Raw genomic sequence first — 13,244 nt, 5'->3', positions numbered from 1 at the left:
CGCAAGCGTTGTTCGCCTCTGCCCTTCCAGTTGCAGGGAATGATGAGGGAAGAAACGGGAAGAGCCAGCAGATCAATGCCTGGCTCCGAGCCTGGTGTCACTGGCAGAATTTTGGGTGTTTTGATCATGGGTTGGTCTCCACACCACCAGGCCTGCTGGCAGCAGATGGGGTACACCTGTCTCAAAGGAGTAAAAGGATCTTTGCACAGGAGTTAGCAGGGCTCATTGGGAGGGCTTTAAACTAGATTTGAAGGCTGAAAGGGGTAAACCCAGGCTCACTAGAGGTAAGCCTGGGGCTGGCACACCAATGTTTGAGGGACGGTGTGCTGGCTAGGCCCTTCGTTCTGCCATGTCAGTGGAGGTAGGGGATGGAGATCCACGTGGCAGCAAAGATACAAGGCTTATTGATGTGTTAGAAACCAGGGAAGCGCCTGAGAATAGTCACGTAGGAATTAGGGCTTCTCCCCCCGCAAAAGGTGGCGGGGTCAATAGCCCAGCTGAAGTGCACCTACACCAATGCACGCAGCATGGGCAACAAACAGGAGGAGCTGGAAGCCGTTGTGCAGCAGGAAAACTATGATATAGTTGCCATCACGGAAACACGGTGGGATGCCTCGCACAACTGGAGTGCTGCAATGGATAGCTATAAACTCTTCAGAAGGGATGGGCAAGGCAAGGAAGGAGAGGCGGTGGGGCAGCCCTGTATGTTAGGGGGTGTTTTGACTGTCTAGAGCTTAATGATGGTGACAATAGGGTTGAGCGTTGATGGGTAAGAATCGGGAGGAAGGCCAACAAGGCAGATATCGTGGTGGGAGTCTGTTATAGACCACCCAGCCAGGATGAAGAGGCAGACAAAATATTCTATAAGCAGCTGGGAGAAGCCCTTGTTCTCGTGTGGGACTTCAATTTACCAGATGTCTGCTGGCAATACAGTACAGCAGAGAGGAAACAGTCCAGGAGGTTCCTGGAGTGTGTGGAAGCTAACTTCCCGACACAGCTGGTGAGGGAGCCCGCTAGGGAAGGCGCTGGACCTGTTGTTTGTGAACAGAGAAGGACTTGTGGGTGATGTGATGGTTGGAGGCTGTCTTGGGCACAGCGATGACAACACGGTAAGAGGTTTTGATTTTTGGAGAAGTAAGGAGGGGGGTCAGCAGAACTGCTACCTTGGACTTGTGGAGGGCAGTGGCCTCTTTAGGAGCCTGGTTGAGAGAGTCCCTTGGGAGGCAGTCCTGAAGGGCAAAGGAGTCCAGGAAGCCTGGACTTTCTTCAGGAAGGAAATCCTAAAGGTGCAGGAGCAGGCTGTCTCCCCATGTGCCGAAAGACGAGCCGGTGGGGAAGAAGACCAGCCCGGCTGAACAGAGAGCTTTGGCTGGAACTCAGGAAAACAAGGAGAGCTTATGACCTTTGGAAGAAGGCGCAGGCAACTCAGGAGGACTACAAGGATGTCGTGAGTTTATGCAAGGAGAAAATTAGAAGGACCAAAGCCCAGCTAGAACTTAATCTGGATACTGCTGTAGCAGACAATAGGAAATGTTTCTATAAATAGATTAGCAACAAGAGGAGAGCTAAGGAGAACCTTATCGCTCTCTATGACTACCTGAAAGGAGGTTGTAGTGAGGTGGATGTCAGTCTCCTCTCCCAAGTAACAAGCGATAGGACAAGAGGAAACAGCCTCAAGTTGCGCCAGGGGAGGTTTAGATTGGATATTAGGAAAAATTTCTTCACTGAAAGGCTTGTCAAGCATTGGAACAGGCTGCCCAGGAAGTGGTGTAGTCACCATCCCTGGAGGTATTTAAGATGTGTAGATGTGGTCCTTAGGGACATGGTTTAGTGGTGAACTTGGCAGTGTTAGGCTAATGGTTAGACTTGATGATCTTAAAGGTCTTTTCCAACCTAAACAATTCTATGATTCTATGAAAGCATCCCCTTCACTTGCCTTTCCATATAGCATCACAGATTAGATTTGTCTGAGGACAGATCACAGATGTACAAGGCACAGGACCTAATTTGCCAAGCTGCTTTTTAAAGTTTTTAAATTGCCTAAATCTCTTGCACTTTCCTTTCCAGGCACATTCAAAGTGGTTTGCAGGACTTTTGATCATTTTGTCGGCGGGATGAAACATCTCTACGAGGTCAGCAGCTGCCGTAATAACACCCGCTCCCAGCAGCAACACGGAGCCATGAGGCTGTACTACATCGCTGCAGAGGAGGTGGAGTGGGACTATGCCTCAAATAAGAGCTCGGCACCAAAGATTTACAATGTCAGCAGCAATGAGGAAAGGTACCCAAAGCAAAAAATGCTTATGGCATGGGGCACACTCATAGTGGAGGGGAAACTTTGAAGCATCCTTTCACAAAGCCAGCCTCGTACTTTTTAGGAGGGACTCTTTGCCAAACAAATAAGAGAAAATGTATTTATAAAGTGATAACCTCTGAGACTAGACTGGTTTATAGGCAGCATTTTCAGATGTTTTTTGTCTCAGAGTGTCTTGTAATGCTGTTGAACCCAAGAAGGCTTCCAAGTCCCTAAATCTGTATGTGTGTTCCAGCCCTGGCTCAACCCTACAATGATGCCCCCCAAGCCCCTCCTCTCCCTTCCTCACGCTCCCCAGTCTCCCCATCCCAGTGCTCTGGTTTTCATAGAAAAGAAACCCAGGTGAGCCCAGATGTGACCCAGATGTGAGCCCCAGCAAGCACTGCAGATGCATTAGGGAGGTGCTGAGCCTGCTTCACGGCAGCGTGGTAGCCCCTGGCTTCCATGGAAAAATCAGGACACTGTAACCACTGCAAGTGAATCATGTCTACACTGCACTGTGCTATGGAATAAAAAGCATGTGCAGAAGCTACATGTTCCAGGTCAGATTGCATAGGGACATCTCTGAGACCACTTTGGTGAAAACAAAAAGGAACGAGAAACATGTTCCAAAAGTAAACCTTAGAAAAGTGGCTGGGAAACTGCACCCTGTAAAGAGGAAGAGTACGGTGGAGTTGGTAGAAAATACACCTGAAGAGTCACAGGCGATGAAGCACTTTTAAAGAAAATATTAACTCCAGTATTGTCAAAGGCTGCTGTTGCACAAACAGTATATTATTACAGTAAGCAGTATTCCTGGGGCATTTTTTTTGTTTTTATTTAGTATGTTGGGAGCCAACCTTGCAACTCCCCTGCCAGGGGCACCTTGGAGATGAGCTGCCAGGAGGCAGAGCTGCTCTCAGAAGAGAGTGGATGCTCTCCTCTGCAGCTGGTGGCGAGTGTCCTCTGCTGGCGAGTCAGCCCGCTGGGATGCCACGGGAGCAGCAACAAGCTGTGGGTGACTGCACAAACCTGGAGGGCACAAAAAAAAACATCCTCTGCCAGGTGCAGAAGGCAAAATACATTTCTCACTTTATCTTCATGCTGGGAAGGCATCCAGCCCTGCGCAGTACATCGCAGCAGGAGGACAGGGTAAAGCAGGTCCCTCTTACCTCAGATGACGGCATTTGCTTTTGCAACTTAGGCTTCGGTTATCATCTTCCTGTAGTTGACTAATAGCCAAGATAGTGAAAGCAGCCAGCGTGGCAAGAGGATTCAGGTTTGCAGGGACAGGCTGTATCTTTTATTGGAGTGGAGGACGCAGCTGGAGAGAGTGGCCAAACCCGCTCTTAGCTTGAACTTCATCTCTGCTCTGACAGCTCTCTGGTGAAGGATTTGTGTTCCCAAAAGTTTGTGGTCAGTGCAAGGTATCCTCAGCTTTACCTGTTTGAAGAGGATGTACATTTAGTGAAGATTATAACTGTTGTTATTTGCTGTTTAAAATCTCTTGCAGCACCCAGGGCTTCGCATCAATTAGCACATTGGACCAAGCTGTACATTCTTATCACATCTGTTGTGAGTAACACAACAGTTACTAGTCTTTAGGTATGTAAGGTTCAGTGCTTTTAATCTTTGCCTTTTTATTTTGCAGCTATGGGCATGTTTTCCTGAGCCAAGCGGAAGATCTGATCGGTTCAAAATACAAGAAGGTGGTTTACAGGGAGTACACAAACAGCAACTTCACGCAGCGCAAAGTGAGGACAGAGGAGGAGGAACACTTGGAAATCCTGGGCAAGTAGCTCTCACGGCTCACAGACTGAGCCTGACGAGTGAGAGGATTGTTTTCCAAAAACTAGGAGTTTTTCCAGCTCTGTTAACGTGGAAAACAAGGAACACTGATGCCTATTCCAGGTTATCAGTGATTTTACACCCAATTTGTATAATGGCTGAGGGTAAAGATGCTTTCCAAATTAGACAATTCATTCTCAAACATGAATAAGGAGTTTCCTAAGGAGTATTAACAGGGAGGATGCCAAAATGGCAATTCCAGGATTCACCTTCAGAGCCTGTAACATGGGGGAGACACTTGTAGGGAGATTAAGTCAATATTAAGGGGCTAGATTTGCATCTGAAATTGGGCAAGACAAAATTTTATGCATGTCATAAAATAACCATCAGGTCATGTTTTTTATGGGGTGAGAAGTGGGCAACAACTGGCCATAAAGTAGTCAACACTGTCTAGTAATATATTTGACATTTCCTTTTTTGCAGTACAAAAGTAAAAAAAAAAGTTAAAATAAAAAAGCTGCTACCAGCTTAAGAAGTAAAATTTTGGAAGATACAAAAACCATGCACAAGAGTTATCCTTAAAAAGCTGTCCAAACACCTGTCTCCAGAGTGAACAATTCTTCTCATTGACTGAAAAGAAAAAAGATTATTTATAAATAGGGAGCTTTTCATCAGCTGAGATAACAAACCAATTTTGATGGCTTTGATGAAAGAATAGAAAAGCCCAAGTGTTTTGAGAAAGACCTTGGCTCCTCTCCTAGGCCAAGCTATTGAAAGTTTGTTCAATTCAGAAAAGCAGCATTAATCACCAGCATCTTCTGGTTTAATTTAGGGCCGTTACTCCATGCCGAGGTTGGTGACTCTGTACTGATCATATTTAAGAACAAAGCCAGCAGGCCTTATTCGATAAGCGCACATGGTATAGAGGAAGTGGGTTGTGAAGAACAACCTGAGACACCAATTACCCTCCCCGGTAAGGCTCTTCTTTTTTTTTTCTTTGAGCTACAAAGGCTGTATATAAAAGCATTTTAACGTAAGAATGATAATCCCTCTTTCAAGCTTATGCATACCTATATGTTCTTCCAGGCGTAATACACTCAACGTTTATTCAGATACAATTCTGTGTTGTTATACATGTAGGTTCTTGATCAAGTGAGCATGTTTGGGCAGAGAACGGCCCTTTGTTCCTACCAGGGGTAGAAACAGGAACGCAATATCATTGGACAACCTCCAAAAAAGCCAGAAGCAGGCGCATAATCATGGCAAGAGAAATGTAAGCCAGCACTGCATTTGGCTCCAGACTGACACTCTGAAAATGTTTTAAAAATTGAGAAAGTCGGTGGTAGAGCTGCAGTTGGCAATATTAACTCTGCCTCTCTCTACCAAGTATGCCTCAGTTTCTAGTGAGGAAAATAGTGGAAAGTAGTTGTCACAGCATTGAAATTTTTCATATAGAAAAATACCTGTTAAAATTTTTATACCTCAATTTTTATGTTGGGTTTTATATTCTAGTAGGAAGTAAGACTCAAACCCAGACATTATAGTCAATCCAAAATGTACATACGTTCACTATCCAACACCCATACAATTTTTTAAAAAGTATTTGTGAGTTTCAGTGCAAAACTAAATGAAAAGAAATTCTGATGTACTAAACTTCTTGGCAAGCTGAAATTTCTTTCCTGTAAATAGCTATATTGATACAGTACAATCACACAGAAATTCATGGCCAAATGTGAGCCAACATCTGCCTTGCTGGAGTCTGATGAATGAATACCTGTGGTTAATATATATAAATATATTTTAAAAGGAGCTGATTTATATGATTCCCTTGTTTTGTTATTTGCTCCATGATGTTGTTGATGCTATTTTGTTGACAGTTGAGGTGTAACGCTGGCAACACTACTGTCATGTCTCCTGTGTCCACATGGGAGCAGGCTTCGGACGAGTTAGACCAGGGAAAGTGCCTTTGACAGTAAGCCAAAGGAAAAGACTCTTCAGCAAGATCTAAAGACAGTCTTTTCCTTAGGAGTTTGGAAGCAGCAATTAACACGGAAACCAAGTCCCTAAAACCAAGAATAATTCCTGAGCGCTTCAGTCCCCCCCACCATCACCTAGAAAGCCTCGCTGTCTGTCTTCCTAGGCCAGGCTGGACTGCTCACCCCAAGATTCCCAGAGCCCATTTAGTTCTACTAAATCCTGAACCAGTCATCAGTCAGATTTATGTCCTGCTAAATTGTGCTCCCGAGAGCACTGCCAGCTCCTAAAGAGACTGTGGGTGGCATGGTAAAGAGATGCAGAGAGCAGATCCATAGCAGCCTAAGCCAAAACAGCTCTCAGCTGCCACAGCTTTGTCCTTTCCCTGTCCATTCCTCCACTTACCCAGCAGCAAAAAGGGAAAAAAACATCCATTTTCCTCTTGCTTATCAGTCTTTTCAGGGGTTATGCTTCATTTGCACTTCAAATATAGGTCTTTGATGCCATCTGAAGTGTCTCAGGTTTTAAGTAGAGTAGAGGTTTTTCCATCTACAGCCTCCAAACATCCTGAAGTGAGGAGTAAAAAACAAGGAAGTGGTGAAGGAACATGGCCAGGGTCTCTTCTCACATCATGCCCTCTATAAAGGGGTGATGACGTGTAGATTAGATACAAGGGGATGACAAACTCTTCCGTGGTGTATGCCTCCATGGCATGAATGCTTCTGAGACCAAGGGGTTTCTTGTTAGTGTTTCCTGTCCTATTAGTGTAGTGCTGTGTCTTGAAAGCCTTTCTGATTGCTGCTGAAGTGTGTAAACCCATGCTGTAATGAGCAGAAGGTGCTTGTTCTGTAAGATTAAATGACATTGCAACACTTACGTGCAACCCATCTCATATAGTATGATATTTGAGTGTCACCATTTCTTTTTTTGTAGTTATTGCTGTATGATAAAACTCACTATTGCATGATTCATCAAAATGGTGTAGTGGTTCAGTGACACAAAACTAGGCTCAGTCACTTCACAACCATTTAAGCTTGAAAACTCTCCTTCACCCTGACTCCCACAGCTGTTGGCAGCTGTCGGGTTGTGGCTGCACTAAAACCATGGCCAAGAGTTCTGTGATTTCCTTGTTTTCCCCCGATTCATAGCATGTCCCCAGCTGTTCTTGGCTTTTATCACCCTGGAAGATTTTTGGGTCAGAGACCGCCTGGTTTAACATTTCTCCACCACTTAAAAAGGCAAAGTGTTGACCACATCTTGGTCTCCTACCCTCCCCTGCAGTACCAGCAAAAAAACAAAGCAGGGAAACACAGCACAGGCAGTTCATCTGAACACAGATGTGTTTGTGTTCAGTGTAGAGAACTGATCCTCATCCAAATAGATAATTTCCCCATCAGATTGTTCTGGGTTTTTTTGAAAATCAGAGGTCAGGGAATCTCTGCTCAGGGAGGATGTGGAGAGGTGATGGCTTTTGGTAAGGGACAGGGGTTCTCCGGTAGTTGCTGGGGAGCAGGGGCTTGGCTGGGAAAGGAAAGGACCCCCCTGTAGCTCGCAGTCAGCAGGTTGGTACCTACTCAGCTCTCCTCTCCTGGCCCAGAGCTGATACACTGCCGCAGCACCGTCTGCAAAATCCCAGTGGCAACTGCCACATCTTTGTGCCCTTTTCGACTGACAAAGTCCAAGAAACATTTTCTGGACCTTGGCTCCCAACATCTTCAACTGACCTTAAGCATCGGCATCCAAGATCATTGATCCGCTAGAAGTTTTGCCCAAGGAGAAATATGAAGAGTCCTGTCTCCAAACTTCCCTCTGTGGGATGCCGCTGTTGCCAGCATCATTTGCAGATCTCCTTTTCTGGGGTCTGCCTGCCTTCATTTACACCACTGGAATCTCATCGACTTCCTGGAAGGCAGAATCACATCCATATCCCATTGCTGCATGCTTCCACAGATAGTTTTGATGCAGATCATTTTTTGATGGGGAGGGTAGCAGATCTCAGTTACATACTGTTCAAAGCCTCTAATACTCAGCTGCTCTTGGTAAAATTGTTCTCTGTTTCAGGGGAAATAAACACCTACAGGTGGAATGTTCCGGAACGATCGGGCCCTGGTAAAACAGATCCAAACTGTATCACTTGGGTTTATTATTCAACAGTGAATTTTGTGAAGGTAACCAAGAAATGGTCATTAAAGATTACATTCCTTTGGCTAAAGCATCCTGCCTTGCATAATGTTTCTGAAAGTATCCTGCTTCACATTCATGCAAGGACCACAGGCTAGAGGAACAATTTACAGAGCTAGATGCTTTGTCCTCTTTGATAACAGTTGCACATGCCTGGGTAATTTAAGCTACTGAAATCCCCAAGGGCACACCATAGTAATATGATTCCCTCCTTAAAGAACAGTAGAAGGGATTTGGGGTGAAGGCAAAGCATTGCTTTAGTACATTAACATAGGGACACGTAGAGAAAGATATCTCTAATCAGACAGAGTAATGATTTTTTCTCATCTGATAGGAAAATGGAATTTCATCTTTATTTAATCTGTAGTTAATCTGTATCTATTTCATAACTGGATGAACTGAAAATTTGTAATGCATATATTTCTTTCATTTCAGGACACATACAGTGGTCTGATTGGGCCTCTTGTAGTTTGCAGAAAAGGAATTCTAGATGAAAGAGGTCTAAGGAAAGACATTGATCGTGAATTCACTCTTCTGTTTATGGTGTTTGATGAAAATGAATCCTGGTATTTAAAAGAAAATATTGAAACATACCTTCATAAGAATCCTGATGATTTTAATTCCACTAAGGACTTTGTAGAAGGCAACAGCATGCATGGTATGTAGGACTCGGTAGCAGCAGCCAAGAGGACAGAGGTTTATTTTTCACAGCCCTTTTAGGAAGGCATTGGACTTAGCCTGCAGTTACCCAACCATGTGACAACTTCATAAACTGGAACTCTGGAAACAAAAAGATTTCACGAGGCCCAGCCAAGATATTTTTCTAACAAGATAGTTTAATCTCATACTCTTGGAAAAAGGCTGCCCTGCCAGACTTCCCTTGTCATTTGGGAGCTGTGTTCCTTGCAGGCTTGTTCTGTAGGAGCGTAAGGATGACATTTTAAAACTGTGGCTGTAGTAACAACCAGCCCAGGAGCCAGGCAGAACAGACTGGACGGGGTCAGGAACAGCCCTGGCAAACCAAACTTTCTACAGATGGTACCCATTTTAGGCAATGACTCTATTCCCTCTTTTTCCATGTAGTTTCTCAGCATAAATCCTGTTTGTTCAGGAGTTCAATCTCAACCAGTAAAAAAGCTATCCGATGCTTTTCGAGACAGAAAAATGGTTGCTGCTGTGCACTTAGTTGATTTGGAAACTGAAACAAAAACGTGACTGTCTTCCTGCAATGGCAGTGGTCACTATGGAGATCCCTTGCCCTGGCCACACATGCCCGTCCCCTCTCTGCCTGGGCACCCCTTCTTCCCGGAGAGAAAGTGTGAAGGGTGCCTGAAGTGGAGGTTATCGTCACCTGTACCATGGCTAGTTATTAATCAGTCCTATTTTGTCATTCTTCCAGCAATCAATGGGAAGATTTATAACAGTCTTCTGGGTCTAACGATGAATGAAGGTGATAGGACAAACTGGTATTTGATAGGAATGGGCAATGAAGTGGATATACATACAGTTCACTTCCATGCGCAGACCTTCATCTTCAAGGTTGGTAAAACTAATCAAAGTAAAACCTTCATAGTGTGATGGGAAATTTCTGGAAAAAAGTCCAGGTTCTAGCCTTGTTTTGCAGCTTGGGCACAGAGCCCTGGGCTGATGCTGAGGTCTGTGGGAGTTTTGCATGTGAAGGAAATACAAAATGAATGAGATCCTTGCAAAGCTTCTACTATTCTGAGCCCGTTATGAAACATGAATAAATGTCACTATTAGAGGACATGGTTAGGTGGGTTAAAATGCACATTTACCCATGGGTATAAGGGAAGATATAGGGAGGAAACCAGAGAGTTGTGCCTGCTTAGTGTGGTTTTTATGTTGTGACAGCTTGCCACTGGCAGGACTATCTAAAAAAATCTGTCTTTCAGAGAAATACCTGTGCTCAACCAGCACTTGAAGCCCTCAGGAAGGGCCTCCTGTTGTTAATTAATTAATTGATTAAATGAGAGGTGTCCACAGACCACAGTTTCCCTGGATGAGGCTCCCTAGAAATATGTAACAAGAAGTGTTTGATCTGCCTTGAGGAGCTGAAAGTTTAACTGGAATATTTCAGTGCCTGTGGGGGCTATTTGAGGCACAACTCTCACGATGCTTGTTTTGCCTTGCCACAGACAGATAAGGACCACAGAGGAGATGTATATGACCTTTTTCCTGGGACTTTCCAGACAGTCGAACTCTTAGCAGAAAACCCTGGAACGTGGCTTCTGCACTGCCATGTAGCCGATCACATCCACGCCGGCATGGAGACCACCTACACCATCAATAAGTCAGGTGCAGTATCAGAAACGTGTCCTAGGACTTGGAGGTGGTATCGCAGCAGATCAGATGGAAGGCAGGGAGGAAAGGAGGAGAGCTAACATCACTGCTGCACCCTGCACGCTGGTGGGAAGCACCTGTACATTACTGCCATGGCTAGTTAGCATCATCTAGGGACAGGACAAACACCCCTAATGACATGGCAAAGACAGTAATCTTTGCTGCACGCTGCAACTTAAAAGCAGTTGGTGCTTCACAAGAGTCCTTCTAAGACAGTGGCAACCTGCAGACCGTTAGTCATCCCCAGGTGGTGCAGAAAACAACTGCAAAGCTATTTTTCAGCCTTGCTGCCACAGGGTGTGCGGGAGGGGCCGCAGGTTGGTGTGGTGGTGGTTCCTCCCTGCAATCACTGCTGGCTCCCAGAGCTATTTGAGCTCCTTCCTGCACAGGCAGAGGCCAGATGAGATGCAAGATGCTCCAGAAAATGATTCTTCATCCTGTCCAAGAAATAGATGATCCTTTGACTAAGAAAAGTTGGCTTTTTGAGTGGTGCTGGTCCCTTCCACAACTTGTGATTGAAGACTAAAGTGCTTTGTGAAGCCTCCCCACATCACATAATTTCACTAAACATCTGTATCCAGCACCTCCTGCCTGGGTTCCCATTGTGCTTGCTACATTCCTCCGCAGGGGTTGCAACCGTGCCAGCAGGCGCACCTCGTACCTCTAACCCTGTAGCAGCAGGATGACAAATATAATGCCAAATGTAGCCAAAATACTCCTTCCTCTGATAAGGTGAATTTATTTTATACCACATATTCATGCGGGCTGTGAAACTTCAAATGAAAAAGCAAATGCAGATCTGAATCGTAGAATGGTTTGGCTTAGAAGGGACCTTGAAGATCATCTAGTTCAACCTCTATACCACGGGCAGGGACCCCTTCCACTAGACCAGGTTGCTCAAAGCCCCATCCAACCTGGTCTTGAACACTGCCAGGGATGGGGCATCCACCACTTCGCTGGGCAACCTGTTCCAGTGCCTCACCACCCTCACAGTGAAGGACTTCTTCCTTACATCTAATCTAAATCTACCCTCTTTCAGTTTAAAACGGTTACCCCTTGTCCTGTCACTACAGTAAGTAGTGAAGTAACAGAGACACCTACAGAGAAGGGGGACGTTGCCCATGGAGCTGCCTAGAGTAATAGCAGTGCTGATTTCTGTTCAGATCAGCAAGGTAGAACTAAGTGAAATTAAATCAGCACTACTTTTGCAGAAGAAAAAGAAGTATTTATTAAGGTTTTCAACTTAACTATGCTTTTTCTGTCTCTGCACAGAATGGGAAGCTCCTTCAGAAGGACTCACAGCTGGAGCATACAATACAACTACTGCAAATAATGGAACCACTACAAAGGGTAAGGATTTTTTTTAATGTCATTTAAAACTCTTCAGATTCATGCATAGATTCTCATGAACTACTTCTCTTTTAACAGATTATGACAGCAAAGGGGGCAATTTTTTTGGCAAAACTTTGAGTTCTGGAGAAGCCAGCCTGATACTCACAGCCTTTTTTTTCATTGGACTTATTCTGCTGTCAACAGTATTAATCATCTTCTGGCTCATCACCCGCCAAGGAAGCAGGATCCATTACATGGCTCTGCATGACAAAAGTGCACTTCTAACAGATTCCCCGTAAATCCCCACTTTTAGCACTATTCACAGAGCCGCACCGGATTTCATGACATGCTGCTAATAAAACTGGAGCAAGACATATGCTGATAGTCCTACCCCGTAGCCAGTGCTCACAAGAGCAAACATGAGCTGTAGCGTTCGGCTCCAAGATCCACGTACCACCCATCACCATTTCCACTCCTCTGGAGTTCAGTTGAGCTTTGTCCAAGATCAAATTTGGCAGCCGAGCAGGGCAGCACACCTCTTGGCATCCACAGCGGCTGCACAGGGTTTCCACAGGAGTAAGGAGTGGGCAGTATGGCATCCATGCGCTCTGTGCAGAAACACGGGGTTCACATTAAGGAATAAATACCACCAGGGACTGTTTTAAGCGTGCCGGCTTCCGAAGGAGCAGGTGTTAATCTGGAAGTCCCCGTGTTTTCCCAAAGTCTGGCTCAATAAATTCACTGACATTTAAGCAATTCTCTTTTTTTTTCCCTGCTAAATGAGGAAACTGTGCACTGGGGACAGATTTTTAAAGGCATTTAGGGACCTACCAATATATTTTAGCACCTGATGGAGTTCAGCAGTGACCCTGTTATTATTTTCTAACAGCTTTTGTTAATCCCTTTAAAAATCTAGCCCTGAGCAACCTCTGAGAAAGTTAGTTGACTTTGTAATTGCTGCTTATTGTGGTCCTGATTCTGTACCTCTTCTTTGCACCAAGTAGCACCTCACTCCCCACCTGTAATGAAGCCATCAGGAGGCTGATCTTTGTGCTCTGCAAGGAAGACAGGCAGAATCAGGCCACGTTTAACGATACTTGAATGTTTATAGCTCATTTTTAATTAGATAATGCTCATTCTTGCCTGCTCACGTCAGCTACCGCTCTTGCAAAGGAATGCCAGAACAAACAGGTCTGTGAAACTGTTTGTCCAAAATTGATTTTGAATGTAAATTCAAGTTGCTGGGTTTTTTTATTTTATTTTTTCCACTTCTGTGTTTTGAAGTATGTTCAAGTGTAGGAAACTTTACTGCCCA

General features: G+C 44.8%; 1 protein-coding gene across 1 annotated transcript in view; it reads left to right on the top strand.

Moving 5' to 3' along the window:
• Positions 1–12,228, top strand: part of HEPHL1 (hephaestin-like 1) — a 34,532-nt gene extending 22,304 nt beyond the window's left edge. Inside the window, exons 12-20 of the mRNA XM_010578266.1 lie at positions 2,068–2,281; positions 3,945–4,084; positions 4,914–5,054; positions 8,117–8,223; positions 8,672–8,894; positions 9,636–9,775; positions 10,393–10,552; positions 11,870–11,947; positions 12,026–12,228. Of these exons, the coding sequence (XP_010576568.1) occupies positions 2,068–2,281; positions 3,945–4,084; positions 4,914–5,054; positions 8,117–8,223; positions 8,672–8,894; positions 9,636–9,775; positions 10,393–10,552; positions 11,870–11,947; positions 12,026–12,228 (1,406 nt within the window). The remainder of the gene's footprint in view (positions 1–2,067; positions 2,282–3,944; positions 4,085–4,913; positions 5,055–8,116; positions 8,224–8,671; positions 8,895–9,635; positions 9,776–10,392; positions 10,553–11,869; positions 11,948–12,025) is intronic.
• The last annotated feature ends 1,016 nt before the right edge of the window (positions 12,229–13,244 follow it).

This window comes from Haliaeetus leucocephalus, unplaced genomic scaffold (genome assembly GCF_000737465.1).
Source record: "Haliaeetus leucocephalus isolate CR32 unplaced genomic scaffold, Haliaeetus_leucocephalus-4.0 Scaffold616, whole genome shotgun sequence".
In the NCBI taxonomy this organism is placed as follows: Eukaryota; Metazoa; Chordata; class Aves; order Accipitriformes; family Accipitridae; genus Haliaeetus; species Haliaeetus leucocephalus.
Note: the sequence above shows the minus strand (reverse complement) of the source record. Positions and strands in the feature narration are given on the sequence as shown.